Here is a 13,345-nt window from a genome sequence, read left to right as displayed (position 1 = left end):
GCAAATGTACTGCAAAGAATCACTGGTGTTCCCTCGTATTGTATTGTGCATGAAGTAGCTGAAGCTTGTGGTCAGCTGCCGCTCAGATATCACCTTGCACCGGTGCAAGAGCAATTTTATAAAAGATATGTGCTTAGGAGTGTCCACTTATTTAACAAAACATTCAGTTACTTCATTCAGGGTTTTTTTTTTTTTTTTTTCCCACTAACCAATGAATTATTTAAAAAATTATTACAGTGTAGCAATAGAAGATAATTTTTTTTTTTTTTTTTTTTTTTTTATGTGACCGACTCTGGGCATAGGCTTCACAGCCTGCTTTCAAGGCCCAGTAGTCCTCCTACGTACTGCACACCTCTACATGTCACCACTTCGGCGCTAACACCCACCTTCCATACTGAATACATGCTAGGACTGTCTCATACAGGACTGGTGTATTGGTATTAGCGGGGGTATTTTTACGACATGTCGGCAGGTCTTCTGGTAGAACAGTAAAGTCTGATTTCATGAAATTCAAATCCTTAAACTGTTCCCTGCACCAGCGGGATTTGAACCCGGGTCCGTTAGGACTGCAGGCCAACTCTCTACCGATTGAGCCACCTAAAAAAAATCCGGAATATGGGTACAAGGACACGAGCTGCGAGGAACTCCAGTTGTACTGCCCGCGAGAGGATGACACTCTTTAGTCCCACACTAGTTTAACACGGATTTTGTTTTGTTTAGTTTTATTGAAATTTCTTGTAAACGTGTTGCACTTTCATTTGGTTAACTTTTGATTTTCATTATATATTATAAGACCTGGCAATAAAATTGATTTTTTATGCAAAATTATATATTATTTTCCTTTTTGTAAATTTGATAGGACCAAAATTTTTTATATGCATTATTTAATATTAGTGTAATATTCTACGATACTTTTTAAATAGTTCTAAGTATTATTCCACTGTATTTTACATCTGTATTTTCCTCTTTAGTGTTATTTCTGTTTTAAGTTTTTGTGGTTTCATTGCTTCTTTTATATACTTTTGTCATTTTAAAAATTGGATATTTTATATGGCTTTGTTTTGTTAACCCGCCGAGTGCCAGCAGACTTTGGACCCTCATTGAGCTATGGTGCCAGTCAATTTTTGATCTTTTTTGTTTTTTGCTGGATAGGTTAGAAATGACGAGAAAACCATGGAGAACAACCATAAAAGTACTCACAGAAGCCATTTAGGTCAATTTTGGGGTCGATTCTCTCTGACCAGGCAGCTGAAAACGTCAGAGTAATGTCCATAGACTTTATTGGCCGCCTCCGACATCCACTGAGTTGAGGTAGATCTTCGTTTTCTTCATCGGTAACTATGCTATTCGAGCCAAAAACACTCTTGTTGATTATATAGATGATATAGGAAAGCTAGAGAGGACTAGAGATGCACAGGAATATCCCAGCTGATTTTTTGGCACCTAATTTGAATATTGAAATTTTGGCAAATATATCAAATTGCCGACGTATATACAGTATACGTCAGTGGCATTGTCCGTGCATATACGGGCCGACGCACATGTACATTGTTGGCACAGGGTGGGTTAAGGGTGAAGTCAGTAGGCTACTCTATTTTTATTTATTTATTTATTTATTTTTTATATATGTTTGCTGTTCTCTCTTAACCATATTTTTACAACAAAGGTATGAGAATATTTGCAGTTATACAGAGTTTCTGAAGGTTATGTAATATTTATTCCTGTATGTTGCAAGGTGATGGTAACTGATAGGTAAATTACCACTTCTACTGCTGCTGTTGCCTCTGTCCACTACCCAGTTACATAGGCAGCATTACATGAAACTCCTCTGCTAGTTGTCAAGCAACCGAGGCCAGGAAGTTGGTCGTTTGGTAGTTCCCATTACTCCAGTTTAACCAGCCCCGTCCTGATCACTTTTCCACCACTGACTCCCTCCAATCCCGACCATTTTTGGGAAAATTTTTTTTTTGGCTCAAACCTCCTCTTTTGGTGAGAAACATCGAAAATCCATAGAGAAATCGCTCACCTGAGGTTTAAAATATTCGACACGGGTAGCAGTACTTCCTTACCTTATTGTGTTTTCTATCAGGCTGGCTCCAAAGAAAACGAGATCTATGGGAGGGTAACTCTTCCACACCACTCATAAATGGTATTTATTTATTTGGTACGAATTTATTTGTAGTATGAGAGTATATTGGTTTTCACACAGTAATATAGGCAATATAAGCATTGTTTCACTCACCAAACACATCAACATACCTGACCTTTTTTTGGCAACATTACCTGATCATCAGTTCTGACTGTTTCTTCCTCTAATGCTATGTAAAGTTTGTCCTCCACATTGTCATCAATTGGGGAATCACTCCGGCCCTGAATTTCGTACCATTGCAGGACATGTCTTTACTGGCCAGGTCACTGGTAACAGGTGTATTGCCGAGACAGTGGCATGCCGGGGGGGGGGGGAGAAGTAATGCTGGGTAAGACGTTGTCCCTGCCTGGCATCTTGTAGAAGAAGGTGTACCGTGTATACATACCAAAAATCACTTGCAAAAATTGAAAATTGTGCAAAATAGGGACCTTACAATTGATTCGCGTTTATATACGTCAATGGGACTGACAGTGACAAAACAAGTGGACGTATATAAACGTCAACGGGACACAGCGGGTTAATATGAGAGATAGGGTATTTTTCACTGCATTTATTGCCTCCGCCAAAGAGGTTATGTTTTACCCCGCATTTATTTGTTTGTTTGTTTGTTGTTTGTTTGTTTATCTGTCTGTCTGTCTGTTAGCAAGATTACTCAAAAAGTTTAGAACTGGATTTGATGAAACTTTGTGGAAGGGTTGTCCATGGGCCAATGGAGAAATGATTAAATTTTGGGTTGGATCCAGATCCGGATCTGGGGTATCCCGCACATTATCCAAAAGTTATCAATGAATTTCAATGAAATTTTGTGAAAAGGGGGTCCATGGACCAAGAAAGAAATTATTACACTTTGGGGCAGATCCGGGTTCGGATCCGGATCCTACATCCAAGGATCCGGATCCGGGATTACCCAGAAAGTTATGAACGGATTTTGGTGAAACTTTGTGGAGAGGTGGGCCATGAGGCAAGGAAGAGACTACTATACTCAGATATTATACTCATACTATACTCAGATATTATACTCATATTATACTCAGATATTATATTCATTATACTCAGATATTATACCTAGTTCCATTGGTGAAATTCTTTTATGAATCATACATCATATTAAGACTACACTATATGTAACATATATCGTTTGAGATTTATATTATGAAAAATTTGATTGATTGGTTTACTGAATATCTATTACCTTCACCGCCATCACTACTACTACTACTACTGCAAAACTGTTAAAATCATTTCTGCTACTACTGCTACTACTACTATTACTACTACTACTGCTACTTCTGCTTGTGTGTCCTAGACTATTTAGTTAATCAACGGTTCATATTTCTTACTAGAGGATAATGGCGATGTGATTTACAGGGTGTGAACAGTTGGTCTGTGTGGAGACAAGAGAGAGGGCAGTTTGATGTCGAAGGGCAGGGTGATAGGGAGGTGATTCATTTATGTCCACTCTTGGGAACATACAGTAGGTATCTGGTGCTAGATGAATACATAAGATAGTTTTCGCCTTCAAATATAACTGTAAATCCTTTCGCAAAGAAAGTTCTCGTTATTCTATGTGGGAAATAATTAATCAACGCTGCTAGGTAATCCTGTTTAAAGTATTTCACTCTCACATAACCGGTTAATACCCTTTCATTAAATATTTAGCCTTATTGCAGGTGAGATGGGAGGAGTTGTTGCATCTCTTGTTAGCGTTTTATTTTCCACATGACACCTTAACATTCCCTTGATTGCTATACAGATCTTTTTGACACCGACACACTATGCATCAATAAATACAAGAGGATACTGAGGTGCAGCGTGCAAAATAAATCGACAACGAAGAAGTTACACAGTCTCTAAAGCCACTTGTAATACAGCCTATAGTATCTTATTACGGCCTTCATGCTTACTCCCGGAAAACCAACCTAACCTATCCTATCCTAACCTCATCAAGCCAGATTCCCTTGGAAAACAACAATTGCAACCTGACTTAACCAAATCTAAGGTAATCTAGCCTAAGCACTTCTGGAAAAAGCAAAGGTCCAAGTCGACTGCAGTTCGTGAGTTTCCCTTCCTACCCACCCTCCCAGTTCAGTGGAATTCCACTGTGTTTCTGCTGCATTCAAAAGTCTCTGCTTTGACACTAAGAGGAACAGACTGACTTCGAGGGTTGTGTGGGCAATATTCACTCCCTGATGCACTGTTACCGACATTTATCTTATGTGATTCTTTCACGGTACCACTTACAGCTTTTCTAGAGAGACCTACATTCTTTGCTATGTTTCAATCAACGTATATTTTATATATGGCACAAACAGTCCTTGTCATTTTTTATGAGCTATTAGAAAAGAGAGAGAGAAAAAAAGACAGACTTGCAAGTATTTTTTCTTCGAAAGAACATGACTGAAAATGTTCTAATCTTTCTTGCAGCGCAGTTCTAATGTTCTTTGTAATATATCAGTATGATATAATTCATGATGTCATATTTAGCAGATCCCATGCTCATCTTTACGTCTTGGCGTATTTTCAAATAATTTTTGTCGTTTTCAGTTGATTTTATAATACTCAGGGAAGAATTATGGAATAAAAGAGGTTAGCTGTAGTCTTTATTGACCTTGTCAAGAATAGAGTCCTTCCTAACTTTAAAAAATAATCTTCACGAGAAGGCAAGAATAAGCTATAAAAATTTACCTCCTCGAACTTTAGAGGTTAAATTTCTGACAATAAGAATTTCTCACAGCGGAGTATAGTCACCTGGTGATAGACAATAAAAAACCCTAGTGTAGTAGAAAAAACAAAACAAAAAGTCAAATCTAGGTATAACGAATTCATGTAAATAGTAGTGTGAATGTTGGGGGTAAGGTTGCGAGAGGCTGACCGAAGAGGACTTGAGACGAGGTCAAAGAGTGTAACCGCAGGGATAAGGGACTGGATAGGAAGCCTGCCAGAGATCGAGCCGAATGGAGAGCCGCCACTAGGTGACCAAGGCCTACGCATGCAAGCATGTTGGAGCCTTTATAAATGAAACGACGATAAAAATTTTCACAGCCTTCGGTGTACTTAACATAAATCAGCGTTTTTAGTTCCAGCTCATCTCTGTAACAACGCATCTTTTATAAATAATAATAATAATAACAATAGTAATGACTTATTTGTAGTAGTAGCCGTATCATTATCATCACTATTATTTTTTTTCTTATACTTTTGATGATTTTTTTTTTTCACAACCTCAGTCCCTTTTCTGCCTAGCGTATTATTCGAACAGTCATTATATATCTCTTTCTACTAACCGTCTTTCTATTTCCTTTCATTACCAGGCATTTCCCTCTATATTCCTTGGTAATTTTTTTTTTCTCTCTCTCTCACACACACACACACACACACACACACACACACACATATATATATATATATCCGTCAACTTACATGGACAGCAAAGTTATGTGAAGGCTGTATGTTAATAGGCTGGTCCCTCTCTGTCGGCACATATCTATAGAACTCGGTGCGGTTGTGGTACCACTTCAGGGAATAGAGGCGGGTGGAGCGGAGGTCGTAGTAGCAGCTCAGGTTGGCTTGACCCCCAGCGAAGGCGTACTGGGGCACCTCCACTCTCTGAAGTATATTTCCCACTGCACCAGCCACGACTGAAAATGAAAACCAAAGACTATATTTACCGTCTTGTTTGGAGTAGGGACAGATGGATTGGAGGTCATCCTATACTCTTTTATTTTTTTTTTCTAATGGCCTAATTTTCCAGTCTCTCCATCTTGAATGTTGAGTTGTAGCCGCAGATTAATATTAGAATATTATGGCAGCCACGAAGAAATGCCATAGAAAGGATGTATGCCTTTAGCACTGTCTACTTCTGCCACTATGCTACGTGGAATAAGAGGGATAAAGACAAAAATCTGGTTAAGATTATAATAAAAACAGCATGGTACCTCAGACTGACTTAATTCCCCGCCACAACATGATGTGCGCCTCCAATCTTTGAAGTATATTTCCCATTGCACCAGCTACAACTGAAAGAAAAAAAAAAACGAGAACAAAAGGATCAGATGAAGGAGTTTCTGGGCGCTTCGGTTAATGACCTGTGTCGTGATGTGGTACGGTTCAATGTAGTGCTGTGTATTGTTGTTGTTGTTGCACGAAGCTCATCTGAAACTGGAAAACGGTGGACTGCAGGCTTAAGCTGCTCTTCTCCTGCAGTCCACCATCCTCATTTCTGAGGGGATAGAGAAGCAGTTAAGGGACATTTGTATAACCAGGAAGTTGAGCCACCCGGTTATATTGATGCCAAGAAATGAAGACTTTCCTATCCAGCAACATTTACAACAGAAATGCATACTGAAGAATACATACACTGCACCCAAAAGGAAAACCATAGATTATGTAAGAAGAGCAGCTTTAGCCAGTAATCCACAGGGTTCACATTCTGATGTTTGGGGTTGCTGTTGCTGCTGTGCTGCTGTGATAACATTTATATTCAGTTCTTGCTGCTGCGGGACGATTATATCGTGCTTACCATATTTTTTTTTTATTGATAAGGTTAGATACAGCTTTCATTTACCCACAGACCACTAAGATTCTTTTATAATGGATACGACTCTATGGACATACCAAGAGTTTTTGTTGTGTTCTTGTAGACTCCTTGGTTCATCTAAAAGAAAAAAGAAATGTAGGGACTGCAGGCTGAACGTGTCCTTCTCCTGCAGTTCATCATCCTCCGTTCGGTTAATGGGAGGGAGTTAAGGGACGAATATACGGGTGCCATCGCTTGACTATGTGGCTCTCCAGCACCCTTTGAAAGAATGATATATAAGTTGTCACACTGAAAGGTTGAGTCCAGAACTGAATATGCAAAATGATTAATATTTAACTCCATAGATGCTTCCAATATCATCATGTCCTCTGCCATCAGGCCGCCATCTCTGACTCACACACACTCACTCAAATGCCTCTACAGCAAATTTCTATATCTCATCCTATATCTCACCCCTCCATCTTATTCACGTACACCTCTCATTCTCCATTCTCTCCACATGGCCACCCCATCTCACGGAATTTCGAATGTAAGCAGGATACCCTGCAGATATGGTACGTAACAGTAGTAGTAGTAGTATTAGTAGTAATAGTAGTAGTAGCAGCAGTAGTAGTAGTTGTTGTAGCTTTACCAGCAGTGATTGTAGTAGAAGTAGTAGCAACAGTAGCAATCTCAGCCTTAATCTATTGTGAACGCAGTGGACTGAAGGCCGAACTTACGTTCTCCCTCAGGCCACCGTCCTCCTTTTCGGAGAATAGGGGGACGTTTGAAGGACGTTTGTATAACCAGGAAGGGAAGGTGCACGGTGAAATCGGTGCTACCTCCATGAAAGCGTCTTAGTTTATCACCCACAACGGAAGTGGAAATCGGTAACATTTCAAAGTAGCAGTGAACGGCTGCAGTGAAGCTGGAGAACACAGAACAATTCTTGATTCCATGGTAAATATCTGCCTTAGCTCCTTTAATAATGCAGGAGAGGGTCATCTTCTTTGGGTGTTTCAAATGCCTGGTTATATACACGACCCTAAGCTACTTCCCTATTCCCCCCAAATGAGGATGGTGGACTGCGGAAGGGATGCAGCTTGTCTTCAATCCACCGGGTTAATATCTTGTATTTTATGTGGTGCCAGAGAGGGGAGCCTTCGCGCTGTGGCAATGACTTAGCTGGTCGTCTCCGCTGCCTGGTAATTCAATGGGCCCTTAACTTCCTCATTGTCCCCAGAATGAAGGATGATGGACTATTGAAGGGGGTCACTTTCAGTCCACATTCTACTGGGTTCACGTTTCAGAAGAACCTGTGCTTGCAACAACATTTAGAACAAGAACAACAACTACAAGAAAAACAACTACAACAATAGCTGCTGCTACTACTTCTACTACTGCTACTACTACTACTACTCTCTTAAATACGGTGACGTCTTCATTTAATGACAGCCAGTAGTAGATGGTTTGTCTGAGTTAAGGAGAGAATTTTCGAACTTGAAGAGTTGGAGATATCATTCACTGACTCCTAAAATATGAGAGGTATGTTTTAAGCTGAAAAGAATCGTGGAATATATCATTGCATTTCATATTCCTGCCCTCAACAGAAATGCCTGGAGCTGATCTGACCACGTGCAGTGAATGGAGAGGTGACTGACTAAGAGGTTGTACGTAAATGAGGCGGAGGGCAACCGAGGAGGGAAACCGAGGATAAGATGTGGGATGAGGTGGAGAGGTATATGAGTGAAGGGGTGTATAACATAAGCCAATTCATTTATGGCCACCACTTCCAGGATTAAGACCTCTCACTGGAGACAGATAGATGGACAGATAAATAAAAAGATAAATATTAAGCCACATGAGCGGTGAGGGGCAGCAATGAATGTAAACATCGCTGAACATTCGCTCCTTTGGTTTTTGTTCTATAATCCCTACCTGAATCAATGCCCCTTGTGAAGCTTTAAAGGTCAGGTTGGTAGAGAATGAATTTGGCACGCCTCTCTCGCCTGTACCTTATTCGTTTTAACTTGACGAAGATTTCCGTCTTTTGTTACTTGTTTATAAGTGGTAGGTGGGGGCATTCACCGTCCACTCACTCGATGTAGTGCTGCTCTCAGGTGACTGTCCTTTCCTCTCTTCCTTATTGCTTTCCTTCCATCCTCTTATGTCTTTCTTTCCTTCTTTCTTTCCTCTTCCTTCTGTCTACGGGTGACTCTTCGCTGAGTGAAAATCCAATTGGTTTCCTGTACACCAGGAAACCATTTACAACGCTGGGTGTTAACCATATAACCAAACTATGGCGCCTGGTGATTTAGTGGGTAATTGTGGCGCTGCAGCCGGATTGAGCCTGTGTAGGGGTGGTTGGGGTTTATTGCTCACGTAATGCCACTCAGGGATGAGTGAGGTTGGTCACACATCTTAAATGTCAGTACCAACTTGCCTAGCCCCGGGCTACTATGCTGCTCATGAAGGAACACAGGATTAGATGATGTATGCATGTATGTGTGTTAGCCTACTTGTTTATTGTCAGAGTTGGTTCAAATGTCCACTGAGTTTTAACGTCTTTATTGTGGATTAATATATTACAGGTGACAACCTCTGTGAACCCCAGTGCTGAACTGACCGGCAGAGCCGGCGCAGTCCTATCTCCCCCTGAGTTCAGACGACCCTATCAGCAGAACTGTACAGGCGCTGTGTAGCATGCATTCTATCACGTAGGTCTCTCATGGATATGCATAGCTATACAAGGCTATATGTTACACATTATTTTACAGTATATACACTACCATTTATATAAGAATGAACTACGGTAGGTGAAGAGTCATATAATGTCTAGTTAATAACAAATCATAAAATCATCTGTAACAATTCCCTGGCCAACTATGTGTCCCCTGGCACAATGGGGAAATACATAGATAAGGAGTCTAGCTAGATCAAATACGATAGAAGAACTGAGCAAAGAGATAAGGATGTGACAACAAACGATGTAGCTAGGCCTCTAATCAGAGACAAGTACAATTTTGGATAGTAATAAAGAATAAAATTTATAATGATGCAATGTAAATAGTTAACCTGAGCAAGGTAAAGGAAGACATTTTTTATAACAGAAACACATGTCCATGGTAAATGAGTCCACTAACACAAGGGTTGAAAATCGTTACTAGAAAAGGTATACAACATCGGTAATAATTACAGTTTAGAGAAAACATAGTGGAATTGAAGCAATACAAAAGGAAATACTAACAAGCATAACAATGGAGGAGAAATTAGCAAATATAATATTTACTTAGTAACTTGCAGAATTTTCACCAAGTGAACGAGTATCAAGGAAAATTGTTAGCAAAAGCACTCATAAAGTTTATCCAGCATAATCAAAATAACATGATCACTGAAGTATTCGCAGTATTATCCCAACACAGGTGACGTCTATCCTTTAGGGATATTAGTAAAGGAACTTTTCAAATTAACAGCAGTGAATACTGAAGAATCATAAAGATAACACTGAACTATATGCTTCAAGTTCGTCTTTCGTAACATCACATGGATAACGCTGACAAGAAAACACGGGTGTTGTACAAGCCATGATATAACGATTAAAGTATGCTGGTTAACAAGGAAAATGTCCACCTAACTTCATACTATGTTACATAACAACTAATCATACAGGAATAACAGTAGTATCGCGAGAAAATATGGTCCTGTAATTAATTAAATAATGTTCATATAATTACTGTAGTTGGGTGTCCACACGTCTTCACACAAATCAACACTGTATAAGGTTGGAGTGTCCTGTGGTTCGTTCCTTGTATCATAATCTCACCCAGTCTTCTCCCCTCTAGTATCAGGTTGCATGCTGTTCTCACTATCACATTGAACAAGTTTCACTGTTTCACATATACTGTATATATTAAGTTTCACTATTTTTGTTGTTTCATGTAACATAATTTCATGGGGTCATTTTTCCATATGTTTAACACAGCTGTGCATAAAAAATATCACTATGAATAACAAGTGGTGCCAGGCACAGCAAACCTCACCCAATTTTATTGCAGTTAAATACTGGCTCGTTACTGCCACATAGCGTCATTGCACAATTAAAGTCTAAGGTAATGGCGCTAATGTTTTCAAGTAATGCCGTCTGAAAATCCGTGATCTTGCGTTTGACCTTTCACTGTCACCCAAGGTCAAAGGTCATGCTGCCAAATGAAAATCCATATGAGACTTCCAATATCTTGGTAATAGTAAATATCTCTGTCTTGAACGAGTTTCGAGTTATAGCCCCCTGAATATCAGTGGCCTTAAGTTTCACTTTTCAAGGTCACTTATGGTCAAAGGTCAAGAAACCAATTAAAAATCCATACTGGAATTCCAATATGTTGATAACAGTAAATATCTATCTTCAACCAATTTTGAGTTATAGCCCCCTGAATATCCGTAACCTTGAGTTTGACCTTTCAAGATCATTCAACGTCAAAGGTCTTGGTGACAATTGAAAACCCATATTACGAGTTCCTGTATGCTCATAGTAGAAAATATCTCTATTTTCAACCGTTTTCAAGATATAACCCTCTGAAAATCCATGACCTTGCTTTTGACCTTTCACGTTTACTCGATTACCTCCAAAATTTCACTAATTTCTTTGGAGACCAATGCCCACATATCCTGAAAGTTTCATGTAATTTCAATCAGCAGTTTTTCCGTAGTATTAACAAACAAACTCGATCAAAAACAATACCTCGTCGGACTCCGTCTGGGCGAGGCAAAAATCCTAGCAGAGTGAATGCAGCAGGAGGATACACATATGTAATGAGAGTTCAATAGGTGGTGAAGGAAGTGAGATATATGGACTACAGTATTCTTACAAGGAACAGCTGTGACGGGGGGGGGGGATATTAAGAGAAAACACAGGACAAGGACGGAGGTTAGATCACTGGACGAACACGGTTGTAAGAGATCAAACGGGACATATGGTCGTGAGACGGCTGTAAGAATTTAGAGTACAGGAATGCAGTTTTGAGTATCATTGCCAACTAGAGGGAATTTAATTAGTTGGGAGAGATGAAAATGACTGCAGAACGAACAGGAATATGATAGTCGTGGAAAAAGAGTAGCTTTTAGTATAGGATAGTGCAACCTTGAGAGAAAAACAAAAATAAGATTAAAGTTAGAGCAAGCCCACTGTTAAATTAAGATTTAACATTGGGATAAGGTCTATGGTAACATGACAATTGATAGTTTTTGTACTTGCAGCATAAATTGTTGGAAACCGATATACAATATTTCTATGATAAGTGATTTTATTTCAGTAAGACAGTTAGTACTTGTACAACTGCATACTTATTTCAGTCATACATGTAGTAATACTACCTAGTAACAGAGGTGTAGTAATATATGGAATAATACTACCCATCATCCAGAGATAAACCATGGACAGCTGGTTTAATCAAGGTCGTCTATTCTCTCCACGGCATCTTCCTTGTAAGATGAATCTAAATCAAAGGAGATAATTATGAAGAGGATATGCCTGTGGTGATGGTTTTCATACAAGAAACTGGATAATTGTGTGCAGGGCATAATCAGTGCGATAGTCATTAACAGGAGAGGAGGGTTGAAATGCCTCAGATTAAGGAGAGTCTGAAGGAGTGTCAGAAGAAGGAATGGGAGAAGAAGATGGAGCATCTCCTAGTGTCTCCTCCAACACCAGGCCCCTTGGGGCTCACTTTAGATAATCTACATGCACCCATTTGGTGTCACAAGTACTGTAGATAGATCTTTTATCTCAAAGTTGTTGCTCCTACGCGAGATGACGCAGAACGGACCCAGGAAGTTACCGTTAAGCTTAGATGCACGCTTGTGGTCCGTGGCAAAAACTAAGTCGCCCACTTGGTTGGTAACATCAGAGGCAGCTGCGTGTTGCTTACACACCATTTCTGCATTTGAGAGGGCCAAATTTTCTTTCTTTCTTTCTTTTTTTTTCTTTTTTTTTTTTTTCCTTTTTTGTACGTATCCGACTCCGGGCAAAGGCTTCAGGGCCTATCCCCAAATCCCAGTAGTTCTCCTTGGGGCCCAGTAGTCCTCCTGCATCCTCACATGTCACCACTTCGTTGCAAACACCCACCATCCATATTGAATACATGCTAGGGTTGTCCCATACAGGACTGGTGTACTGGTATTAGCAGGTGTACTTTTATGACTTCTCGGCAGGTCATCTGGTAGATCAGAAAAGTCTGCATTTTATGGAATTCAAATTTTTTAACTGTTCCCTGCCCTAGCTGGGATTCGAACCTGGGTCCATAAGGACTGCAGGCCGCCTTTCTACTTTTGAATATATTTATGAATTATCTGAAAATCTGAAAGGTGAACACTGACAAAACCATCATGATTGTAGACAAGATCAGGCTTGGACCGTAGTAAAGAATAGGGTAACCTCTTGTCAAAGCCATAGATGGCAAGAAACGGAGTTTCACCGACTGACTTATTCAGTGAACTATTAATTAATCGATCTAGCTACCTGCGGAATCCAATCATCCCACGTGGAGCTCTGATCTCCCACCATGTGACACAGGCATTCTAGGACTTTACGATTCTGCCTTTCCACGAGGCCATTAGAGGCTGGATGATGGCAACAGCATTACATTTACTAATTCCACAGTGACGCCAAATTTCTTGCAGTACAG

The 13,345-nt window shown here is 39.9% G+C and overlaps 1 protein-coding gene across 1 annotated transcript in view; it reads right to left on the bottom strand.

Annotated features, from left to right (window-relative positions):
• The window catches only part of LOC145391442 (uncharacterized), a 338,100-nt gene extending 325,504 nt beyond the window's left edge, over positions 1-12,596 (bottom strand). The window contains exons 1-2 of the mRNA XM_080266055.1: positions 12,467-12,596; positions 5,570-5,787 (exon numbers count right to left, since the gene is read on the bottom strand). Coding sequence (XP_080122181.1) covers positions 5,570-5,787; positions 12,467-12,596 — 348 coding nt within the window. The remainder of the gene's footprint in view (positions 1-5,569; positions 5,788-12,466) is intronic.
• Positions 12,597-13,345: the final 749 nt, after the last annotated feature.

This window comes from Coenobita brevimanus, chromosome 18, assembly GCF_032717465.1.
Source record: "Coenobita brevimanus isolate Jiangsu-jjx chromosome 18, ASM3271746v2, whole genome shotgun sequence".
In the NCBI taxonomy this organism is placed as follows: Eukaryota; Metazoa; Arthropoda; class Malacostraca; order Decapoda; family Coenobitidae; genus Coenobita; species Coenobita brevimanus.
The sequence above is the reverse complement of the archived record's forward strand: the minus strand, read 5'-3'. Positions and strand labels throughout refer to the sequence as shown.